Raw genomic sequence first — 24,467 nt, 5'->3', positions numbered from 1 at the left:
CAAGAAAAAAAGTTACAGATTTAAGAGATTTAAAGTGGTGAATCTGGGAGAAAAAAGTTGCTTTTTTTCACACTTTTTTCTTGCAAATCTGCAACTTTTTTTGCACAGATTTGCCACTTTAAATCTCTTAAATCTGCGACTTTTTTTCTTGTAGGTTTGCCACTTTAATCTAGTAAATTTGCAACTTTTTCTCGAAATATTACCTGACTCTAACTACCAAATGTAGTTCTTTGCCTGATAAAGGGTTAAACCTTTTCTGCCTGGAAATTGTAAAAGCTAAATTGTTAGATTGTGGAAACATCAACAACAACAACTTGATAAAATGATGAAAAATGCAAGGGAAAATTTATCATATTTATGTTTTTAACAAATGCTGGCTTAAAAAAGCTACAACAGTTGGTTTTCCTAAATTTGTGCAATTTCAGAACTATTACTCATGATTATAGTCCCATAAGCTAACCCCAAGTCACCGGCAGGCAGGTGGGTTTGAAGAGATTAAGGAAATGATCAATATCACATGTATTTGGCCCTGACAGCAACACAAATCTTGTCTTGAAGGCTGTTTTTTTTTTCTCCTTGCAACTTTTTTCTTCCATAATGTGCTTTCATTTTCTAATATGTGATGTCACCCTGCAGGTCTGCTCTCTAATACCTTTAGTACATTGTAAATTTAATGGTATCACAGGATATAACTAGTGTATTTTCAGGTAGTACCTTAAAAATGCAGAAACAACAATTAGCTAAATTGGAAAGTGTTCCTACATAATGCTGGAGGGCCATTATCTATTTTAAGAAGTATTTGTCTCTGCTGGATCTGTTGTTGGTAAACTGGAGGAAATGCAAGAGGAAGCAGGTCAGAAGCCAGAATCTGTTTGTTATATGTTCACTTAATCCACTGAACTGAGTCACAAGGCACCTCTGGGATTTGAATGATTATGCTTGAGTAAATGTTTCATTTTGTGTGTGTGTGTGTGTGTTTTTGTGTTTATAGCTCCTGGCCACTGTGCTGTCCCAGTCGGTAAAAGCCAAGGAGCATCTCTTGGAGCAGTCGCAGTCTGTTGAGCAGTCAGCGAGTAAGCACACAAACTCACCCAATTACAACAACAAAAAAAAAGCTTCTGCTTTACTTCAAGTGATCGTTTGTGGCATTTTGCATTTAATTGAAAAGCCGTTTTAGCTGCTGCATTCTGCTAATTGATCAAAGACAGCAGTCATTTAAACAGATACTACAAAATGTGTCCTCACTTCCTCATAAAAAGAAAATTATACTGATGCAGACATTCAAAAAAAAGATTCTGTCTGTAGTAAAGTGATGAAAATTTAAAAAGATCAAGGTGGTGTTTATCAGTACAAGTGCCTCGGGCTTGTTTTGATCGCTGCTTTAATACTTTTTTTTCTCCTTCATTTCACTTTTAGTCAACCTGGCCCTCTAAAGACCACCTGTCTGTTCATATCAGACACAAGCAGCATTTCCCGCCCCCGTCTTTGTATTATAGCCTTGTAATTTAAGTGATGCTTTATTTATAAAAGCTGCTGTACAATGCTTTTCTTAACAGTCAGGGACATGTCGCTCTGTCTTGGGAATAATCCCTTTTGGGGTTCTTGCAATCATATTTGTTCATAATGTGCAAAATAAAAACTAATGTGTAATTAGCCCGAGCAGCAATAGCCACCAGAGATGAAGAGACAGACACTGAGACAAACCATCAGTGTAACATCCAAAGAAATAAACATTAAAATAAGAGCCAAGTGCAGCAGGACAATATCTGTCTTAGAATGAAAAGAACTCACCATATAAAAATTTGATTAAGAAAAAGAAATTTTTTTAGTTTTGGTTTAAACTTGCAGGTTTTGCTGTCATTTATTAACCGCTGTCTATGTTTAACAACTTAATGAATGATTTTTTTTGGCTCAGGTCCCACAGGTAACTTGTAAAGCTTCATTCCTAACAAGGCATTTACATGTTTACTGTAAGCAGCTGCACTCTGCTGCAAGAGTATTGCTTGGGGCTACAGGAAGAAGCACATTTGTCTTTAAAACAAGATTGATTAATTTATTTACACATATAGTGAATTGTATAGACATTTATATGGCATCTCAGACACACCATTTAAATTTGGGCTCTGTGCTTCTAGTCGTAGATGAATTATCAATCTCACTTTGACAGAAGCATATAAAATTAGCATATTTTATTCTGCTGCCGTTCTACTGGTTTAAGTGATATGTGGGAAGTGTAGTGCTAAAACAGCACCTCAGAGCCAGCCAACCATGACCGCTATTGCCAAAATTACTGTGAAGGACTACACAGGCAATATAAACCAGGATTGATTTAATATCTCCACTGCTTCCTCAAAGATTTTTACACAGATAACACAGTTTCTTGGCTTTGCAACAAGGCACCCAATCAATTTCCAGGTTCCTTAAGTTGTTAATAATTTATTAGAACAGAGATCTAACAAGAAGTGATCTAAGGGGAAGAAGCAGTGCTAAGAAGCTTTTCATTTTGTAAATAATTAACAATGTAACTGCAAGAGTTTTAACTCATATTGAGTGAAGGATTGATGGATGAAGGAAGCCTCTTTCATTTCCTGAAGTATATAATGTTTAAATTTTTACTCTAATTTGTTATTAATTGCATTTTTCTTTTGAAATAATCAGTTACAAATTACAAAGAAACTCCAGGATCTAGAAACTAAAACACAAAATAACATAAAATATAAATATGTCATGTGAAATACTGAGTGCATTCATACAGCTTAAAACAATGGTTTGTGTATGAAATATTGTAATTAACTCAAAACTCCTTTATTGCCAAATGTAATATATTTTATTCTTTTCCCTCTTGTTTCTCTCCCCTGTCTTACCTGTCCACCTCCCCCACAAGGCTCCTCCAGTTGCACAGTTCATGAACAGAGGTCGTTTGAGAAGAAGGCAGAGGAGGATGATGGGAAAGTGAGTTCTTGGATGGCAGATTGGTTCACAATGGAGCCTCCTCTTTCTGTTCTATCTGTTTCCTCTCAACCATCGCTTTGGTTTGAGAGAAAGACATCTACATGGGTGGTTTTCGGTGGGCACAGGGTGTTTGTGTTGCACCTGAACTTTTGACACCCTCAGGATGGGCATGCAAGTGTGTCACCATGGGGCCAGGCAGAGTGACAGACACGTCAAGAAGTCGGTCGCTGTCTTGTCTTCTGTCCCTCCACTAGGGATGGGTACCGAATTCGGTACTTTTATAGGTACCGACCGAATTCCGTCGGTACTACCGAGTACCGATTCATGTAAAATCAAACGGTACCATGTTTCGGTACCTAAACGGCGTTACCTTTAAACTGATCATTGATTTCAACCTGTTTTCATTTGACGTCTTTGATTAACAAGTGTGCTGACGATCGCACTATTTTTTTATTTTTATTTATTTTTTTATTTTTTTATTTACCTCCTCGTCTGGTCCTGTCTGCTCACCGCGGCCACTAGCTGCTGCCCTCTTCCACCCCGGCGCAGAGACGAACAGCCGGCTCTAGGCCTGCTAGCCGCCAGCTGCTAACTCTCCAATGTCTCTACCCGGGCTTGGCCTTCGTCTGCCTCGAGATTGGACCTTCCTTACTCCATTTGCTCTCTCCATTCTTCTGCAGACCAGTCATTAGCAGCTAGCAGCTAGCTGCTGCATCTCTGGTCCTCCGCTAATACTCCGCTCTTCAACTCAGGAATATTACCTGCCACTTTACTCCAAACTGCCTCGCTGAAATTAAATCCCTCGTCTCCTGCGTCATCCTCGATATGTGCACAGAGCAGCCCGACTCAATTTTGTTTTTTCCAACCATGCCACGGCCACAATACTGTCTGACCGGTGCTACGACGTCATTATTTTATTTTACTTTATATTGTTTTGATATATTTTTTAAAGTTTATATTTTGAGAAATAAATATGTTGAATTGAAAAAATTTGATTTTATTATTAAACAAATTAACATTTATTACCACATAAACAAACGCAAAAGTACAGAAAATTGGTACCGTTGAGTACCGGTACCAATTCCCAGGTACCAGGTATCGGTACCGTATCGGTTCAAATGTGAAAGGTACCCATCCCTACCCTCCACCCACCCCCTGTCGTTGCAAAACGGTTAGACACCACACCCCCACATGCTGCCGCTCTAGTCTAGAACCTGCGCTGTGTGTTCTGTGATTCTAGAATGAAGCGTTCAACAGCGGTGTTCTGCCATAGAAGCAAAAGCAGTTAGGTTCATAGCGTATCCTTATTGGTTAATCTCATCCAATGTTCTTTGACACTAAATTCATTCACAAATCATTGATGCCAAAATCTCTAATTGGACCTGTAAAAGGGTCAGTAACCCAATTTAAAAAAAAGAAAACATTTCAAAAGGTGTAATGTCGTTGTGTACCTTAGAAATATTACAGGGTTATTTTTCTGTACATTACATTTTGAGATTACAATAGGTATTGTTTCTGTGGTGTTTTTCTAGAACAGTCTGAACCCCTGTGCTCTAGAGTAGGTTGGTATGTTGTATTTGACAACAGTCTTCTCCCCTGTGTTATCAAATAGGCTGCTATGTTGTATTTCAGAACATTCTTCTATTCTATATTCTAGATCAAGCTTCCATGCCGTGTTCTACAGTAGTGTTCCCTGTGTTCTAGAATAAGCTGCTACATTGTGTTCTAGAACAGTCTTCTTCCCGTGTTCTAGGGCAGACTGCTTTGCGGTGTTCTTCAATAGTCTTCTATTCTGTGACCTGGAGTAGGCTGTGCTGTCTTCCACAGTAGTTTTCCCCCTGTGTTCTAGATTAGTCTCCCCAGTCTTCAGGAATAAGCTACTATTTTGTGTTCTCCAATAATCTTCTAGTTCTTCAATAGTTCAAGAGTAGGCTGGTATCTTGTGTACTACCATAGTCTTCTCCCCTGTGTTCTAGAATAGGCCGCTACGTTGTGTTCTAGAGCAATCTTCTCCCTTGTGTTTTAAAGCAGGCTGCTGTGTTGTGTTCTAGAACAGTCTTCTGCCCTGTGGTCTACAATAGACTGCTATGTTGTGTTCTAGAACAATTTTCTGCCCTGTGTTCTATAATAGACTGCTAGTGTTCTAGAACAGTCTTCTCCCCTGTGTTCTAGAATAGGCTGCTATGTTGTGTTCTAGAGCAGCCTTCTCCCATGTGTTCTAGAATACGCAGCTATGTTGTGTTCTAGAACAGCCTTCTCCCCTGTGTTCTAGAATAGACTGCTATGCTGTGTTCTAGAACAGTCTTCTCCCCTGTGTTCTAGAATAGACTGCTATGTTGTGTTCTAGAGCAGTCGTCTGCCCTGTGTTCTAGAATAGGCTGCTACATTTAGTTCTAGAACAGTCTTCTCCACTGTGTTCTAGAATAGACTGCTATGTTGTGTTCTAGAACAGTCTTCTGCCTGTGTTCTAGAATAGACTGCTACGTTTAGTTCTAGAACAGTCTTCTGCCTGTGTTCTAGAATAGACTGCTACGTTTAGTTCTAGAACAGTCTTCTCCCCTGTGTTCTAGAATAGACTGCTATGTTGTGTTCTAGAACAGTCTTCTCCACTGTGTTCTAGAATAGGTTGCTATGTTGAGTTCTAGAACAGTCTTCTCCCCTGTGTTCTAGAATAGACTGCTACGTTTAGTTCTAGAACAGTCTTCTCCCCTGTGTTCTAGAATAGACTGCTACGTTTAGTTCTAGAACAGTCTTCTCCACTGTGTTCTAGAGCAGGCTGCTACGTTTACTTCTAGAACAGTCGTCTGCCCTGTGTTCTAGAATAGACTGCTACGTTTAGTTCTAGAACAGTCTTCTCTACTGTGTTCTAGAATAGGCTTCTGCCTGTGTTCTAGAATAGGTTGCTATGTTGTGTTCTAGAGCAGTCGTCTGCCCTGCGTTCTAGAATAGACTGCTATGTTGTGTTCTAGAACAGTCTTCTCCCCTGTGTTCTAGAATAGGTTGCTATGTTGTGTTCTAGAACAGTCTTCTCCCCTGTGTTCTAGAATAGGTTGCTATGTTGTGTTCTAGAACAGTCTTCTCCCCTGTGTTCTAGAGCAGGCTGCTATGCTGTGTTCTAGAACAGGTCTGTGTTCCGTGCTCTAGAAGAAGCCTGTGGACTCTTCTAGAAGCAGGCAGTAGTGTTCTGTGTTCTGTGTTCTAGAAGCAGGCAGTAGTGGCGTGGCTGGGTGAGTTTCAGCTGCAGTTCTACACCACCCACTTCCTCACCGCGGGATATGATCTAGACACCATTAGCCGCATGACCCCTGAGGTAAGGTCATGACCCTTGACCCCCTCACGCCCCGCCCCTTGTCTGTCAAGGCTCCGCCCAGCACAGGTCTCAAATCAGCTCCCCACTGACGTGGATGATGTCATCATGACCCTCCTGTCTCTGTCACCTGACCCCCGGTGTGAGTCCTGAGCCTCAACCAGTCACTTCTCATACTCTGTCTGCTTCATTTACATACCTGTGTTCACACATGGCCGTGTGTTCCAGTCTGCGCCGTAAACGCTACCCCGTGTTTGTCCTTGAGTGTGTTCTTAATGCCAACGTGTATGTATGTGTGTGTGTTTGTGTTTGTGTATTGAAGCGGACACAGTGGTATGACGTAAACCCCCTAAGGGCAGGGGACAACTCATCAGAGATTATCCAAAGCAAAATAGTCCTGAAGGCATATCACACACAGCTCATGTACAAATGTCAAACGTATGCATAAAATAGTTTACATTTAAGAGAAAAAAAACACTTACAGTAGATGTGGTGGATTCCTGATGTGACTAAGTGTGCTTTGTGTTAAAGGACCTGACGGCAATTGGGGTCATGAAGCCTGGACATCGAAAGAAGTTAACATCAGAGATCAGCAAGCTGCCCTCCACAGACTGGCTGCCAGACCACAAGCCTGTAAGGCTCTCACGTGTACAACACAAACTAGAAAAAAAAGGAGGAGATGTTGAGTTTTGGCTGCTGCACGAACACAGGCATATATACTGTATAAATACACACACAGCTCTTCTTGGTCTGTTAAGAAACTAGTTTTTCAGAATCAAAATACAGCAGAATTCTATTGTGTACCTTTTTTTTTACAGTGCATAAACATTTTATATTGTGCCCAAGTTTGTGTGTCCTTTTGTGTGTTTTAGGCCAATCTGGGAGACTGGCTGACTCACCTTGGTCTTAGTCAGTACTACCAGGTCCTGGTTCAGAATGGGTATGAAAACATTGACTTCATCTCTGACATCAGCCTTGAAGATCTGCAAGAGATCGGCATTACTAAACTCGGTAAGACACAAAGCAGTAGACTGATTGATTTAGTTCCCTTTATATAGATGACAAGTATGATTGTCAAAACTTATGAACACAAGACATGTCAGTCATAACATCATCCCACTTGTTACCAAACATTTTGTGTCACTAAAACACATACAATCATTGAAAACGGTATCAGTTTTGCTGTATCTGGAGTATTTGGTCTGAGTATTCAGCTGTAGCTCTTAACAACCACAGGACGAAATTTCTAAATTTAAAAATACAGATAAACCCCTAAGCAATATGTTTATTATAATATAAAATTAAGATTCTGCTTCTTGCTGAATCATATTTTGTCCTTGCAATTTCATAGCAAATGCCCGGCAGCGGTCCAGGGTTATCTGTGTTAGATATAATGATCATGCATTAGTGCAGGATCGGTCACCATTAAAGATTTGCAGTTTTCCATGAAATTGTAGGGTCAGTTTTATGGTTATTTTTGTAAAATAAACTAACAAATAGTCTCTTCTAGCTGTGAAATCTAAATATGTTCCTCCATTTGTCTCCTCCACAACGCTACCTCCCCTCAGGCCATCAGAAGAAGCTTATGTTGGGAGTGAGGAGACTGAAGGAGCTCCAGAGAGGAGAAAGTAGCTCCGAGCCTCCTCAGAGCCCCTCGACACCTCCATCCAGCCCTGGTAGCAGCAGCAGCTCAGAGCCCCGGAGGGAGGCGAGGAAGCCGAGGGACGGCGTCCCCAGCCCGCTGGCCAAGCCTCGCCCAGGGCTCACACAGTCACAGACCCCTCCCCACACACTGACACAAACCCCACCACAAACCCCCCCACATGGCCGGATGCAGCAGGCGTCCCCCAGGGCTCGGCCCCGCCCCTCCACCCAGCTGGCGTCAGTAGATCCATCTGTACCGCTGCTCCGCCTGCCCTGTGAGGAGGAAGAGCGACGGAGGACTCACAGTCTGATTGGCTCAGAATCAGACTCTAGATACGCGACCGTGTGCCGCAGCAGCTCTGCACATCCCGCCCCCAATGATGTCACCGTTAACCGCAGCCAATCATCTGTCACCCTCCGTCCTCGTCGGAAAGGTCGGCCCCCGACACCGCCTAAACGCTCCTGTTCTTCCATTACTGGGGGTGACGGGGAGGGAGAGCGACAGGTGGAGGGGCTGCTGGGGCTGCCGACCTATCGAGAGCGGCGAGCCAGTGACTGCGGCAGCCTGGGATCAGCTTTAAGATCTCAGGACTCGGCAGGCCTGGAGAGATCAGAGGGGGCTTCTGGGAGCGTTCGCAGCCTCGCCGCTATGCTGGAAACATCCATCGTGGGTGGAGCCAAAACCCTGCCAAGGAACCTGGGAGGCAGCACCAACTACTTACAGGTGGGTGTCTTTGTGTTTGGTTGAGGATTGTATCTTTACATGTTTATTTGTAATGTAGGGCGACAGGTTTCCAATCCAGCTTGCGGCTCTTTTGTGTGGAGTTTGCATGTTCTCTCTGTGTCAGAGTGGGTTCTCTCCAGGTCCTCCAGCTTCCTCCCACAGTCCAAAGACATGCAGCTTAGGTTTAACCCTTTATCAGGCAAAGAACTATATTTGGTAACTTCGGGTAATATTTCGAGAAAAAAGTTGCAAATTTACTAGATTAAAGTGGCAAATCTACAAGAGAAAAAGTTGCAGATTTTAGAGATTTAAAGTGGCAAATCTGTGCAGAAAAAGTGGGAAAAAAGCAACTTTTTTCTCCCAGATTCACCACTTTAACCCTTAATAGGGCACTCATTGAAGTACTTGCAAATTCCAAATTTCAACCCTAGAGAATATTGTAGGATATTACATACAGCCAGAATGTGTAAAAAAAAAACATCCGAAAATAGTATTTTGAGAAAAAAGTTTACGAGATTAAAGTGGTGAATCTACGAGAAAAAAATGCGCAGATTTATGAGATTTAAAGTGTTGAATCTGGGAGAAAAAAGTTGCTTTTTTCCCACTTTTTTCTCGTAAATCTGCGACTTTTTTCGTGAGGATTTGCCACTTTAAATCTCTTAAATCTGCGACTTTTTTTCTTGTAGATTTGCCACTTTAATCTAGTAAATTTGCAACTTTTTTCTCGAAATATTACCTGAAGTTACCAAATATAGTTCTTTGCCTGATAAAGGGTTAACTGGTGATTCTGAATTGCCCATAGGAGTGAATGAGAGTGTGTATGTGTCAGCCCTTTGATAGTCTGGAGACCTGTCCAGGGTGTAACCAACCTTTGCCCAATGTCACCATTGATTGGCTCCTGCCCCCCACAACCCACATTGGGATGAGTGTGTAATGTATGGATGCATTCGTACTATAAATGTTTAACAGTCATGTGACCTCCAGGTGAGTCCGCCTGTACTTCGGCGGCAGGCGGGCGCAGGCGGTCTCGGTTCTGAGGAAGAGGATGTCTTAAGTCGGCGCCGAACCATCAGCGGACCAGAAGGCCTCCCTGGTGATCAGATTGACCTGTTACCGCGGCAACCAGCCCAGCAACGTCCAGAGCCTCGGCCCCGCTCCACCGTGGCCTCCTCGGCAACGGAGATCACAGACGGCACGGCGACCCTCCGAAGGAGGCCGCGTCCTCTGGCGACGGAATCCGAGGCGCCCACATCCGTGGACGCCAACGCCGGCTCCGACACGATACGCAGGAGGCAGCGCACCTCTGAGCAAACAGAAAGTGTTGTTCAAAGCAATAAACAAATAGACTCCCCCAGCAGTCACACAGATAGTAGCAGGAAGAACGGAGGCGAGCCGCAGCAGAACGGCGGCGTGGTCCTGAGGCGGCGGCCGGTGTCAGAGGTCTCTGACAGGACAGAGGCCAACAGAGAGAGCTGTGAGTGGATGGAGGCCAGGAAGTCTCTGAAGCCGCCGGTCTCACCCAAACCATCCACAGTGACGATGAGGAAGGGGCAAGTTGACCCCCCGACCCCGACTCGCAGGGTCCCCATACCCGGGCCCGACACCCCTGAGACGGCTCAGAGCCCCGGTAAGACACATAAGAACACAGAAAACAATAAGAAAACAGCCAAATTGTGACAGTAACATACTGTTTTCCATTAAAAAGGTATTATACTGTAGAAAACAATGCATTCTGGGCAATATTTGTAGGTAGCTTGCCGTTTCCCATAAAATATATGATATATAATATATATATATATATATATATATAGGATATTTTCTAAGTCTCTTCTTGTCCACATTTTTAATGGCTGTATTTTGTATTTTACTTAACTAACTCATTCAGTATATGGTATATTAAAATTACTGAGTTAATATTGGAGGATATTGCATACTGCTAGAATGTGTAAAAAAAATATACAAAATTAATATTTTGAGAAAAAAGCAAAAAAAAAATGCACAGATTTATGAGATTTAAAGTGGTGAATCTGGGAGAAAAAAGTTGCTTTTTTCCCCACTTTTTTCTCGTAAATCTCAACTTTTTTTGTGCAGATTTGCCACTTAAAATCTCTTAAATCTGCGACGTTTTTTCTTGTAGATTTGCCACTTTAATCTAGTAAATTTGCAACTTTTTTCTCGAAATATTACCAGAAGTTACCAAATATAGTTCTTTGCCTGATAAAGGGTTAACAAGTAATACGGCATTGTTCTCGCTTTAGATCCGGTAGCTGCAAAAAGCATAGTTAACTTATAATAGATGAGCCATAAAGTATATTTAAATATCAATAAGCAAACAAAATAAGATTAATAAAGGCATGGCAAAGACATAATGGGTGGGTCATGGGTGTTTGTAATGCCATTATTAACACTTATATAAGTTTATAAACACACAATAATGTTAATAAGCATCTTGTAAGGACTTACAAGGGCCTTATTACTTGTTAATTAATGGTTATTACAAGAACCTTAATATAAAGCGTTACCAAACCTTCTCTCTGCCTCTCTTCAGAGCCGAAGCGTGTCCCTCCTCCTGTGTCCCCGAAACCTCGCGGTCCTCCAACAGCACCTAAACCAGGCAAAGCAATAGTAGCTTCTGCTGCCATGAGCCCAAGTCCTGTGGCTACCAGCCCGGCTGCAGCCAGCCCCACCACGGCCCACAAACCCTCCTCTCCGGTATCCGCCGCTCCTCTTCCAGCCCCTGACACCTCCTCTGCTCCCTCCCTCTCCCCGGGACTGCCCCTTACTTTCCCCTCCCCGGCTCAGAGTCCCTCCACTCCCTCTCCGCACCCCGTCAAACCTCCCCGCTCATCCATCGCCGGCCTCTCCATTGACCTGCTGGGGGGCCGGGAGGCGGAGGAGGAAGAGGAGAGGAGGAGAGAAGACGAGGAGAAGAGGAGAGAGAGGGAGCACAAGAGGCAAATGGAGCAGGAGGAGGAGGAGGAGGAGAGGAAGAGAGCAGAGGAAGAGAATCTGAGGGAGCCGGAGAGGAAAGTTGAAGAAGTCCAGGAGGAGGAGGAGGAGGAGGAGGAGGAGGTGCAGCACCGTTTAGAGGAGACCAGTGCCTCCTTGGCTGCTGCTGTCCAGGCTGTAGAACATAAAATCAAAGAGGAGGACATACAAAATGAGTAAGTATTTATAAAGTTAATCATCACTGAATGCACCATTTATATGTAAAAACCATAGACTGTATATAAATAATGGCCGTAGTCACCGTGACGTCACCCGTTGGTTTGTGGCCCGTTGGAAGCCTCGAGTTCAGCGTTATACTCGTCGCCATCTTGCGTCACCATCTTGTTTCCGATACAGGAAGCATGACCATATTTGGAATGTGGAGGAGGAGAGGGACAAGTAAACCACAGAGTAGTGGGAGTAGAAGGTGTGAACTGGAAACGAAACCAGTTGCCTCGGTTGTCTAAACCCAAGTTGTAGTTGTGTTTCCATCGTCCAAATCCATCAACAAATTCCTACGCACATTTTGAAGATTCTCATGAGAAAAGCTTGATGGAAACCATGGACTGTATATAAATAATGGACGTAGTCACCGTGACGTCACCCATTGGTTTGTGGCCCGTTGGAAGCCTCGAGTTCAACGTTATACTCGTCGCCATCTTGTTTCCGATACAGGAAGCATGACCATATTTGGACTGTGGAGGAGGAGAGGGATCTGATCACTGACTACAGCCTCTCTACACCTCAACCTGACTGAGAGAAGCCGCTGCTAATTCATGTTAGCATTAACTGGAGCATTAGCTGGGATGTTAGCTTTGGCTAGCAAAAAACAAAAACAAAATGTATCTTTCTTACCCCAGAAAACTGAGCAGCGACTCCTTGGAGTGTCTGTTAGTCCAACCAAACACTGAACAAGACATTTAATGAACAAAACGTTCAAATAAACTGTCATTAAGTGAAAATACGGTGAAAGGGTCAAAGTTATGAGACCAAACCGTTAAACGTCCTCTTTTCTATCTATATAACGTTATATATAACTTTATTGACACGTTGCCGTGGATACGCATTGTTCTGCTTCTCTCCTGGTGACAGCTCGCCTTGTTATTGACCTGTCAATCAAAGGTAGCCCCGCCCCAAATCATACGATTCTTTATCTTCTATTTTCTTCTAAATGGGGCCATTATTAGAACTATTGACATCAGATTGTCTTGAAGATGATTTTTTTTACTAGTGATTGAGACCATAGTGTTGTCCTGAAAAAAATTTCAGAGGTAATAAATCAAGTGAGAAGTTTTCAAATTTTGCACTGAAATGAATGGGCAGATTTTTTTTGCAGCCAAACTTAGCGCCCACTTCCTGGTTGGCCTCCATGCTCAGACACGGAGATTGCCGCCTGGTAACAACAGGCTCTCGGGACCACTTGTTGGCATCCAAATCATGATGAGAGGATAAAAGAACATTTGCTCACACATGTAGAGCTGCAGAGTGAGACGACTTGATTCAGAGTGTTCTGGAAATAAAATTCACAAAGACATAATTTGGCAACTGGCAGTTGGAGCACCTTAAACATGACACCCTCATAAAATCCTAAAGAAAACATATCTCAACATGCTTATTCACTTTCTTTACAAGAGGAAGATTAGATATTATATTTAAATCTTGGTTTTTTTTACACCGTAGGGCCTTAAAGGGTGTGCCAAACTGTATTTCACAACACATGTTGTTAATGGTTTTCGTGTGACAAATTAAGCCTTTAAAGCAGAAATGAAAACAAGAACGTGTGGTTTTGGGAGACTCCAGACTATAAATATTTACAGCTGTGGTTCAGTGACAAAACCTGTGCTCAGAAACAAACAAAAAAAATCTTTTCTGAAAAGATGTGAAGTTTTCTTTCAAGGAGAGAAGCCAATTACATCTCCAAAGAAAGATTAAATCACTGAGTTTAAATCCAGCTGAAGCCAAAGTTTACACTCTGTAGAAAACCTGATAAAACATTCAGTGTTTTAAATCACTGATTCTAATTCTGGGTCAGTGGTGCACTGTTTTGTTCCCATTTGAAATGACAAACGGATCTAAATTTGCTCTAAATTTGTTCCCTTCGGCTGGCAACTGTGCCATAGCAACGGTTGCTAGGGCTGGTGTGTACTGTAGTATTTAAAGACTTACGTCAAAACAAACAGACGGTAACAAGGTTGGAGTATTTATAACTCATTTCCATGACATTAAGTTGGTTGATTTGGCACAAAAACATCACTGTGGTAACAGCAAGTACATTTAAATATTATAGTATACTGAGCAGCCACTTCCTCACAATTATTAATTAAGGAGCAACTGGTGTGTCTGTTTACAGCAACCAATCAAATACATTGCATTTTCTGTGGCTGCTAGCAATACTTGTTGTGTTTGCATGAGCAGTGTCTTTCTATGGTACAACTCATTCTCACTACCTACTCGTCACATATGGACGGACTCTTGGTCACCATTACTTTCTAACGTAGAAAATGCATCTAGGGCGATCGGATCACAAGTGGACAGATGAGACAAATAACTGTTTACACCTGTGTGTATCATGTGTCTTCAAGGGTGTCCAGCTGACCACTTGTGTTCAGATTTCATTACTGCATTGTTTTGGATCCCACTGCAGCTCCGAAAAAGTCTCTATGACGCTATGATGCCTTACATCCTGGGTCACACACATAGACTGTATATAAATAATAAACTGTCTTTAACCCATAAGAACCCACGGTGACACGGGTGTCACAAACATTTTACATTTTCTAGTAATGTTCATGTATGTTTTCTCAAGTACATAAGTGTGTTTTTCAGTGTTCTACAGCTACAGTAGCTTGTTGAGAAGCCATCCAATGAGGCAATGTTATTTATTTATTATTGATTTATTATTATTTTGTTACTTAAAACAAATCTGAAATGGACTTTGTTGTCTAACAGCACTTTTAATGTCACAATTTTTATATATGTTGTGGAGATGCAAAGAAAAAGGCAAATTTGTGTTTCTGTAAGCAGAAAATGTGTCTAGTTTATTCATTCAAAAATAAGAAATATCATAAACATAAATACCATAAACGCCCAATGCAACGTATATGTCACATCAACGATCTTTGACAATTAGGGGTAGTATTTTTTTTAAAAACATCATAAATGTGTTCTACTTGTTCTGTTGTATATCCCCTATAATTTTCCTTTAAGGATAACTGGGTCTGGGTTCTTGTAGGTTAAGTTGAAATACAGTGAAAGGGTCAAAGTTCGGGTCAGTAAACGTCCTCTTTTATATCTATATAACGTTATATATATAACTTAATTGACTCGTTGTTGTGGATACGCATTGTTCTGCTTCTCTCCTGATGAGATAAACACTTCACTGCACCTAATTGCTCCTTCAAGTGGTGTATTTGCATTATTATGCTATTATATTATTATCATATCAGTGGCAATAGTGTGACAATAATAATAACAATAATTAGTATGTGGAGGGGCATTAACTTATCATTAATCATTAAGGTATCTTTAAAATGCTCACTAACATAACAGGGAGCCACCAACGGTGGGAGAGTGGTCAGCCACTGTAAGAGAGATATATGAAATGGAGATGTTGACTTTTTCTCTAAGACTGAACCGTAACAAAGCCCTGAAATATTGGTCGAAATGGCTTATGTATGTAAATGAGAAAACAGAATAACTCCTAACCTCCTACCTATGGATTACTGTGACCCTACTTCGTAGTGTGTTTTTCTTTTTCTTTTCTTTTTTCTGAGACAAAGAGTTTGATTTCCCTCGGTGACCTGTATGTTCTGATTTAAGTATGTTCTGATTTATGAGATTCATATGTCTTGATTGTTTGTGTAAGACACTGGAAAAATGTGAAAAATTAAAAATAAAGTTAAAAAAAAAAAAAAATGCTCACTAACAACAGGGAAAAAAAACTAAAATTTGTAATTTTGTAATTTGTAATTTATTTATTTCAAAACAGGGACAGCGCACAATAAAACATTAATCTTGTACAACAGGAGAATATTCATTGTGCTAGCAGGTTCTAGCAGATTGCTGTTTCCCACCTGTAGTCCCTGGGCAGGTTGATGGAACAATACATAGAAAATGAGTATTAAAAAAGAAAATGATTAAGTAAAATTACAGAACACACCAACTTTTCCAGAATTTAATTGAAAATGATGCAGTTTAATGTCTCAGTGTACTCTGAAATTAATGCACATTTGCAACATTTAAAATTCTTTATTGAGCATGATAGTGTTTTGAAATTAAAAAAAAGATTCAAAATCACATTTTATGTTGGACTAAAGGACTAAAAAAAGACACAAAATGACTAAAAAAAGACACAAAATGACAAAAAAAGACCCCAAAAGACACAAAATGACTAAAAAAAGACACAAAATGACTAAAAAAGACACAAAATGACCAAAAAAAGACACAAAATGACCAAAAAAAGACACAAAATGACTTACAAAGACATGAAAATAATTAAAAAATGGACAAAATAGCCCAAGACTCCATAGAGTTAAGTTGTTAACCCATTTCTCGTTCCCTGAAAAAGGCCTACTTGTATAATTCTGAAATGTACATTATTTTTCAGTTTTGGTTAAGCTTACCTTTTTTTATTTACCTCTGGCAGTTCACCACTTACCTTTGGACCCTTTCAAGCTGTTCATTTGACTTGAACTGCTTGAATTTCAATAAAAAACTGGAAAAATTGGGGTGTTCTAAAACTTTTGACCGGTAGTGTATAAAATAGATAAATAGAAACATTAACGCAAGATCCAGCAGGACAGGACAGGCTGCCCCCCAACACACACACACACAATTCCTAAATGTGTACACTCTTGTCTTGACTAAACCTGCTCACTCTCCACTCCTCTAATTACTGACTGTGCTGCGTCGGCCTTATATCAGCTAATCTCTTCCTCTTTTTTTTGCTGCCCAGCTCTCTTTCCAGCAAAAAGTCGACAGTCTCCATCTTGGACGACATCGGCAGCATGTTTGATGACTTGGCAGACCAACTGGACGCCATGCTGGACTGATCTCCTCCCACGTCTCGTCTCCTACAGGCCCTTTCCCCCCCCTCCCCCCCATCATGTGTAGGTGTATCAAGAAAACTCTCCCAAGGCTCCATGCTGGCGCTCTGAGTGACTGTGTGTGTGTGTGTGTGTGTGTGTGTGTGTGAGTGTGTGTCCATCCTGCGTGAGCGCTTCTCATGTAGCCTTGTACAGTACCACGGAGGAGGGAGTCCTCTTCGTCTGGCGCAGTAGCTCTAGTTCGCCTCCCGACGCGAGGAGGCCGCTCCCACACAACCTCTGACCTCTGCAGCCCAGCGAGCAAGTCGCCACCGCGGCCGCCGCCGCCGCCGCCGCCGCCGCCGCCGCCGCCCAGCCTCAGACGGCTGTGTGGACCCCAGAAGCACAATCATTTTCCTCATCCTTTTATCTCTACAGACTCTGACGGAGATGCTAACTCAGTCAGACAGGGAGGCAGACAGATAAGCATATTGCTTGCAACAAAAAAAAAAAAAAAAAAAAAAAAGCACATAAACTGACTGACAGACAGACAGGCAGATGGATAGCTAGATATATGGACAGGATGCATACAGATGAGATACCGGAGAGAGTTTTTAAAAGCACATGGAAAGACAGGCCGCTTTCCGAGTCTGTCCCACTTGTGTGATGTCAAACGGAGGCATTTTTCCAGATGAATCGTAGCCTCTCATTCTCTCCTGTATGAGTGGAGGATTGTGGTTTAGCCGGACTTCCTGACCTGTGTGTTGTCTCTCTTCATGTCGTTGTTGTTGCTGTTGTTGTTATCGTTGCCGTTGTTGTCGTTACGAGTGTGTGTAGTCCCTGCTGATGCTCATGTCAATGTCCTCCCACTCGTACAGTAGTTATTCTAATGATCAGAACGACGATATAGATGTGTGTCCATGAATTTTTGAGACACTAGCACACATATGCACACACACACATATGCTCACACACGCACACACACAACATTGGTTTTAATCTCGCTGGTGTTCTGCTTTGTTGGTGTTTAGCTCCATCTATGGAGGTTTGCTTGGAAGTGAATCTACACATTAACACACACACATTTACATGCAAAAGACACATATATACAAGCACACTCATGCGGTGTATCCCTTTGTCCTGCTGCAGTGAACAGTGTTTTTAAAAGATAATCCTATATTTCAATGCTTTATATAGTACATCCAGTATACATAGAGTTTATAATATACCTGGGTGTTTGAGCTGTTAGAGCTCCCTCTAGTGTTGGTTAGTGAAACTGCCTCTAATCTGCCCACCTTCCATCTTGTCTCCCCCCTTTTTCATCTCCCTCTGTGTCTGTTTTGTTAACTCTGCATCTCTCTGTGCCTTGGTAGTGTTCTTTCATATATTTAAATTACTTTTTTTCTCTATTTTTTGGTTGTTTTCCACTCAAATATGTTTAATGTTTGTTTTTTGGGGGGTGTGGTTCATTACAAACCCTAGCTCCTTGTGTGTCTGTGATGTCAAAAGTAGCTTATAGTTTGAGTTGTGAGTCCCTGAAATCAATCACCCTGTCTGCAGTCCTTCTGTAACCATTGAGAAGCCTTGTACGAGCCCATATTAACCCCCTCCCCCCCTCCGTGTATGCTGTAATAAATTGGCTCCGCTCCTCCTCGGCCCCCCCAGTCTTCAGTGGTCCCCCATGTAGGCCAGACAGTGGATCAACCACCAGTGTTCATCCCAATGAAGAGTTTACTTGTATTTTTATGCTCTTTGAAAACAAAGATATATTTGAGAGACGGATGGTTCTATGTGAATAATAATAATAATGATAATAATAATAATAATAATGATGATGATGATAATTATAGACGTTGAATTGAGGTGAGCTGATTGAGCCTGTACATTTACGGTTGAGTTCTGGATGTGTTGTGACGGCTGTTGTGCCATGGTTGGGTTTAGGTTGTGTTTCTGCTGTGACGATGCATTCCTGTACAGCTGTGATCAGAATAAATGTATAAATTAAACCTTAAAGTGACAGTTTCAGTGTGTTTCTTTCAGATGCCATTTGCTTAGTGACTGGCAGAAAGGATTTGTTGACTTTCTGCAGCAAGCCCAGTTTTATATGAATAACACTTTATACATTTAGTCACTGCAGATTCTAATATTATTAAGAATGTTTTGAAACAACATTTAGACTATAATGTATAGAGGTAAAAAAAAAAATAATTGCAGCAAATGTAACTGCACATATAGAACAGTAAGTATATCTTTTTTCCCCCCTTAATCTAATATTTAATGGCTGTTTAAATCCCTCTTTCTTTCTCTTTTTTTTTTATTACCACAATTCAGTGTATTGTGTAACGATTTGTTGACTTTCTTCAGCAAGCCCAATTTTATATGAATAACATTTTTTTTACATTTAGTCACTGCATATTCTAATATTATTAAGACTTGATATTTAAAATGTTTTGAAACAACATTTAGACTATAATATATAGAGGTAAAAAAAAAAATAATTGCAGCAAATGTAACTGCACAAATAGAACAGTAAGTATATCTTTTTTCCCCCCTTAATCTAATATTTAATGGCTGTTTAAATCCCTAAAAATCAGTATAGTGTTTGGTTTGTGGCCACTCTTTGGATTCAAGACCTCAGTATTTCCAAAAATACTTTTGATTATCCTTAGTATTTTTTAACTAAAGAGCCTAACCCGTAACAAACCACTTTTTTAAATTACTTTCTTTCTCTTTTTTTTTTTATTACCACAATTCAGTGTATTGTGTAACGATTTGTTGACTTTCTTCAGCAAGCCCAATTTTATATGAATAACATTTTTTTACATTTAGTCACTGCATATTCTAATATTATTAAGACTTGATATTTAAGATGTTTTGAGAACAACATTTAGACTATAATGTATAGAGGTAAAAAAAATTAATTGCAGCAAATGTAACTGCACAAATAGAACAGTAAGTATATCTTTTTTCCCCCCTTAATCTAATATTTAATGGCTGTTTAAATCCCTAATAATCAGTATAGTGTTTGGTTTGTGGCCACTCTTTGGATTCAAGACCTCAGTATTTCTAAAAATACCTTTGATTATCCTTAGTATTTTGAACTAAAGAGCCTAACCCAAACCAAACCACTTTTTTTTATTACTTTCTTTCTCTCTTTTTTTTTTTTACCACAATGCACCAGCATTAACTTGGTGACATGGAAATAATAATTATAGTCTGTGATGCAGAAATGAAGCACTGTGTGTATGTTAAGAAAGTGTCACCATAACATTGCATATCAAGCAGACTTGTTACAATATTCTGCAGCACCTGAGTTGACACCTGCAAGCATAACACATTTCAAATCATTATTAAAATAACCTGCCTCGGGTAGGCTATCTTTGTCACTACAGATTTTTCATGAAATGTGTCCTAAAAATTAGGCAAAAAACCAAAGTTTTCCTCAATCCTATTTCCCAACAGTACAGCAAATGTTTTTTTTTTTACCCCCAGTCTGGATATATAAGCAATAAAGCTCTTAACAAATTTGACAAAATGCAATGTACACAAAGTGCAATTTGACAAAAGTTAAACCCACTGTAGTTTTTTTTACCTGAAATATTTAACAATTAGGTAAACTGCGTCAAAGTTCAAACTTTTGATACGTTTCCAAAAGTGCTGAAAATTATACTGGAATATTCTGTAAAAAAAAAAAAAAAAAAAAAAAAGTGAATGTGGCACCTATTACTGTAAAAAAATGGAAAGAAAATCAACATTTCTCCATTTTAACGAGAATAAAATGGCTATTAGTTCGTTAGCACACAAAAACTACAACTCCCATGATGCTTTGCCACAGTGTCTGTGGCTAAGACTTGTGGGAGATGTTGTTGTTCAGTGCTAACCAAATAATAGCCATTGTATTCTCGTTAAATTTGAGAAATGCCATCGTTTTATCTTTGTTAAACGAGTCCACTACGTTAATGTAGGACACATACACAAATAATATAGACAGAAAGTCGCATAACTATCGTTCCGCTTTTTAGAAAGTCCGTTTAACGAAGCTCGATAGCAGTTAGCTATGTGGCTAAGTAGCTAGCCCAGAAAGGGGCGGGACTTCCGGGACTTACCGGAAACCGGGTTACCTTCATATGCGCTTCTTCTCGGCTTCCTTAGTTCTTTACGTGCAGCATGGCAGAGGAGAGGGAGGCTGTTTGTTTCAGCGTTTTATTCAAACTTTACCCTCTGACACCAAAGATGACCCGGCTCCGTTTGTCTGAAAGAGATCTAACGGGTCAAAACAGTGAGTATTATGTTTCTAACATGTGGATGACCTTATATATTTTTTAGATTGCCACGTTGGTCTGAGCAGGAACACGTGGGTTTTCTGTAAGGGCCAGAGCTTCCATGTGTTTTTTTTTTTTTACTTTGAAAACCGTTAAAATGGGTTAATATTAACCCTTTATCAGGCAAAGAACTATATTTGTTAACTTCAGGTAATCTTTCGAGAAAAAAGTTGCAAATTTAAGAGATTTAAAGTGGCAAATCTGCGCGAAAAAAGTCGGAGATTTACGAGAAAAAAAGTGGGGGAAAAAACCAACTTTTTTCTCCCAGATTCACCACTATAAATCTCATAAATCTACGCATTTTTTTGTCGTAGATTTGCCACTTTAATTTCGTAAACATTTTTTCTCAAAATATTATTTTCATGGGTTTTTTTACACATTCTGGCAGTATGTAATATCCTCCAATATTCTCTAGGGTTGAAATTTGGAATTTGCAAGTATTTCAATGAGTGTCCTATTAAGGGTTAAAGTGGTGAATCTGGAAGAAAAAAGTTGCTTTTTTTCTCGTAAATCTACAACTTTTTTCTTGTAGATTTGCCACTTTAATCTTGTAAATTTGCTACTTTTTTCTCGAAATATTACCTGAAGTTACCAAATAAAGTTCTTTGCCTGATAAAGGGTTAATATTACCATATGACCATATGATGATGATCTTGCACTGATTGTAAAACAAGTCTTTGCTAGGTCGCCATTCAAATTTTAAGATCCCTACTTTAGTTTAGACTATCTTAATTCTTGCATAACAAAAATGACTTGTTGTGGCAAATGACAACAGTGAGTTCTGTTCAGTTTGTTTTATATTTAAGCAAGGTAGTTTTTAACAGGTTAAAGATCCACCTTATTGCACTAAAAATAATGCATGTAATCTATAAAGTGTGTGGAAATGCAATTACACTAATTATTAAAATGTTCTAGTTGGTGCTTTAGTTAATGACTTTGTGTTTTCTTCTTTGCAGCAGGTCAGCTGGAGGCAGGCTGAGAGGAAGAAACTCTCCTTGAAGATGAACTGGATCAGAGCAAATGTGAGTTAATCTGCTTCATAAACTGTAACATGAATAATTAAAAAAGATGATTTAATTGACTGTTGGCCTGTGATGACAAAATCAAATTACTTTTCTGACACCTACTATGAGAGCTGAACTCCAGCTCCTGATTCTAGCTTTTCTTCTGAGGCTCCATTATTAGTAAAAAGTGAAAGTTTTTCAGAAGTGGACTGCACAAAGACCAACTTTTCCCTGTTTTTTTTTTTTTTTTTTTTTTTACAGCTAAGAATGAGAAGCTGGCTGAACAAAGATCTAAGGCTGCTGTGTCTCAGAGGGTCATTATTGACCTGGAACTCTCTGGTGTTAACATCTGGTAAGTCCTTGCAAATTGTCTGCATTTTATTAATTTGTTGCCTGTGATGACAAAATCAAATTACTTTTCTGACACCTACTATGAGAGCTGAACTCCAGCTCCTGATTCTATCTTTATTCTGAGGCTTTATTAGTCTCACTGCAGCCTTTTCCCTAAAATTGGCTCTTTACACTAACCTTTTCGCCCTAATGTTACAGGTAAGAACGAGCCGGCTGGACAAAGAGCTTCAGTCCTGTGATTCAGAAGGTCTAGAGATCCAAGCTCCTGCTGACCAGGACCTCACCTGTTTGAGATGTGGTGAGTCTTTGCCACATGTCTGTGTTTAAATAATGTTTAGCCTGTGATGACAAAATCAAATAACTTTTCTGACACCTACTATGAGAGCTGGACTCCAGCTCCTGATTCTATCTTTATTCTGAGGCTCAAACAATAAATACATACACGTGATTCTTGTTTCTTTCTGTGAATTAAAATTGAGCTTTTCCCTTTTTACAGGTTGATCCATGACTCAACAAATGGGAACTCATGAACCTGTTCAGGGCTTCAAGTAAAGGAACATTTGTGTGTGTGGAAAAAATAAAGCTGCTTGCTGAATAAAACTGTTTCCTGACTGATTTGTTGAAACCTGGGTAACATGTTTATCTACTGCTAAAGACTGGTAATGTTATGCTCCAGTTGGCCAGACCTGCTGGTCCTCAACTTGATTTTATATGTAAACTTTGCTAAAGACTTAACTTCCTGTATTATAGGGACATATCAATTAGTAATTCTAATTAGTAACATTGATTTTGATGGACTGCATAAACACTGCAGTGTTCCATAATACTGCAGCAAAACCATGAGAATTACATGAAGTGGAGAAAAATGTAGAAATTACAATTTTGAAAACATTGAAAACCTGATGTATGGGAATGAAAATTATGCTATAATAGTCGTAGGATCAAAAATGGTGATTTAAATGTTGTCCTTAAGGGTCTGCATTTTAAAATGTTGCTTTCACTTTGTGTAAATCACTGAGTCGTGTTGCTGCAGTATGCTATAGAAGCATCCTGTGCCTTCCACATTAGGAGGAAACTAATGATCTTGTCTATGTGCCAAATGCATTAACATCAGTTTAAAAAGCCAAAGACGCACAAGGACTCAAATTAAGATCACACTCTGCATTTCAGCTGGTTTTTAAACATTGTCCTACAGCATCACAACAAATTGGATCGAAGTCTCTCACCTCCAGACACACTGGGAATACTTTTTTAAAAGGTAATATAATTCTAAAAGTATTTGTTTTGGAGAATAGGCCTATATTCCATATGTGAATAAAGAGTTTTATAAGGCCACTGCCCCTGTGAAGAGGCCCGTGTCAAATTAATATGATCAATTTAGAACGATGAACAGAACAATTCTTACCTATTTTCTGTTAAAACTATCTTATTGTACACAAAATGAACCCAGAATGTGTACATTATATAATAGTTTATTGTGCAATAAAAGCTTTCAAAATAAAAGATTGTCGTACAAAAATAGTTATTGTTGGTAAGTCTCATTGTTTCAATCAATGTATTAGTATCTTTCCAAATATATTTAAATGACATTTTTAAATAAAGGTTTTGAATGCTTAAATATAATCTTTGGCGTTTTTTAATGTGCCCCTCTGATTAAACACTGGCCCCCACAGGAACACTGGTCTAGAACCGCCACTGGTCCAGGGGGAGAGAAGAGTTTTTAGGCTGAAGATTTAAAAATAAACCTGGACATGAAGCTATTTGCTCCTCATCTCTGCAATGAGTCCAGAAAGCAGATTTAATATTAGTGGAAGGCAATGATGAACTCTAACTTTGTCCCATCTCAGATTTTTTTTTTATTTTTCATAATTTTGCTCTTTAACCCTTTATCAGGCAAAGAACTATATTTGGTAACTTCAGGTAATATTTTGAGAAAAAAGTTGCAAATTTACTAGATTAAAGTGGCAAATCTACAAGAAAAAAAGTCGCAGATTTAAGAGATTTAAAGTGGCAAATTCTCGCGAAAACAGTCGCAGATTTAAAAGAAAAAAATGGGGAAAAAAACTTTTTTTTCTCCCAGATTCACCACTTTAAATCTCATAAATCTGCGCATTTTTTCTCATAGATTTGCCACTTTAATCTAGTAAACTT

The 24,467-nt window shown here is 39.9% G+C and overlaps 1 protein-coding gene, 1 long non-coding RNA gene and 3 other non-coding genes across 7 annotated transcripts in view; all 5 read left to right on the top strand.

Moving 5' to 3' along the window:
* The window catches only part of LOC131979373 (caskin-1-like), a 64,391-nt gene extending 45,739 nt beyond the window's left edge, over positions 1-18,652 (top strand). Inside the window, exons 13-21 of one of the 3 annotated variants that reach the window (XM_059343342.1) lie at positions 992-1,073; positions 2,885-2,952; positions 6,158-6,262; positions 6,791-6,892; positions 7,132-7,270; positions 7,828-8,627; positions 9,612-10,254; positions 11,176-11,791; positions 16,570-18,652. In XM_059343342.1, the coding sequence (XP_059199325.1) occupies positions 992-1,073; positions 2,885-2,952; positions 6,158-6,262; positions 6,791-6,892; positions 7,132-7,270; positions 7,828-8,627; positions 9,612-10,254; positions 11,176-11,791; positions 16,570-16,666 (2,652 nt within the window). In that variant the 3' untranslated portion in view covers positions 16,667-18,652. Of the gene's footprint in view, positions 1-991; positions 1,074-2,884; positions 2,953-6,154; positions 6,263-6,790; positions 6,893-7,131; positions 7,271-7,827; positions 8,628-9,611; positions 10,255-11,175; positions 11,792-16,569 lie in introns of all 3 variants that reach the window. The other 2 variants (XM_059343333.1, XM_059343350.1) reach the window with 2 other exon arrangements.
* A 2,108-nt stretch (positions 18,653-20,760) lies between these two features.
* On the top strand, positions 20,761-22,904 carry LOC131979460 (uncharacterized). Its single transcript, XR_009395060.1, has 4 exons — positions 20,761-20,918; positions 21,918-21,983; positions 22,227-22,317; positions 22,515-22,904. It is a non-coding gene; the product is annotated as an uncharacterized LOC131979460 (long non-coding RNA).
* LOC131980221 (small nucleolar RNA SNORD60) lies at positions 22,048-22,137 on the top strand. The gene has a single exon (XR_009395215.1). It is a non-coding gene; the product is annotated as a small nucleolar RNA SNORD60 (small nucleolar RNA).
* Positions 22,356-22,444, top strand: LOC131980214 (small nucleolar RNA SNORD60). Its single transcript, XR_009395214.1, has one exon. It is a non-coding gene; the product is annotated as a small nucleolar RNA SNORD60 (small nucleolar RNA).
* LOC131980210 (small nucleolar RNA SNORD60) lies at positions 22,653-22,741 on the top strand. Its single transcript, XR_009395213.1, has one exon. It is a non-coding gene; the product is annotated as a small nucleolar RNA SNORD60 (small nucleolar RNA).
* Positions 22,905-24,467: the final 1,563 nt, after the last annotated feature.

This window comes from Centropristis striata, chromosome 1 (genome assembly GCF_030273125.1).
Source record: "Centropristis striata isolate RG_2023a ecotype Rhode Island chromosome 1, C.striata_1.0, whole genome shotgun sequence".
Lineage (NCBI taxonomy): Eukaryota > Metazoa > Chordata > Actinopteri > Perciformes > Serranidae > Centropristis > Centropristis striata.
The sequence above is the reverse complement of the archived record's forward strand: the minus strand, read 5'-3'. Positions and strand labels throughout refer to the sequence as shown.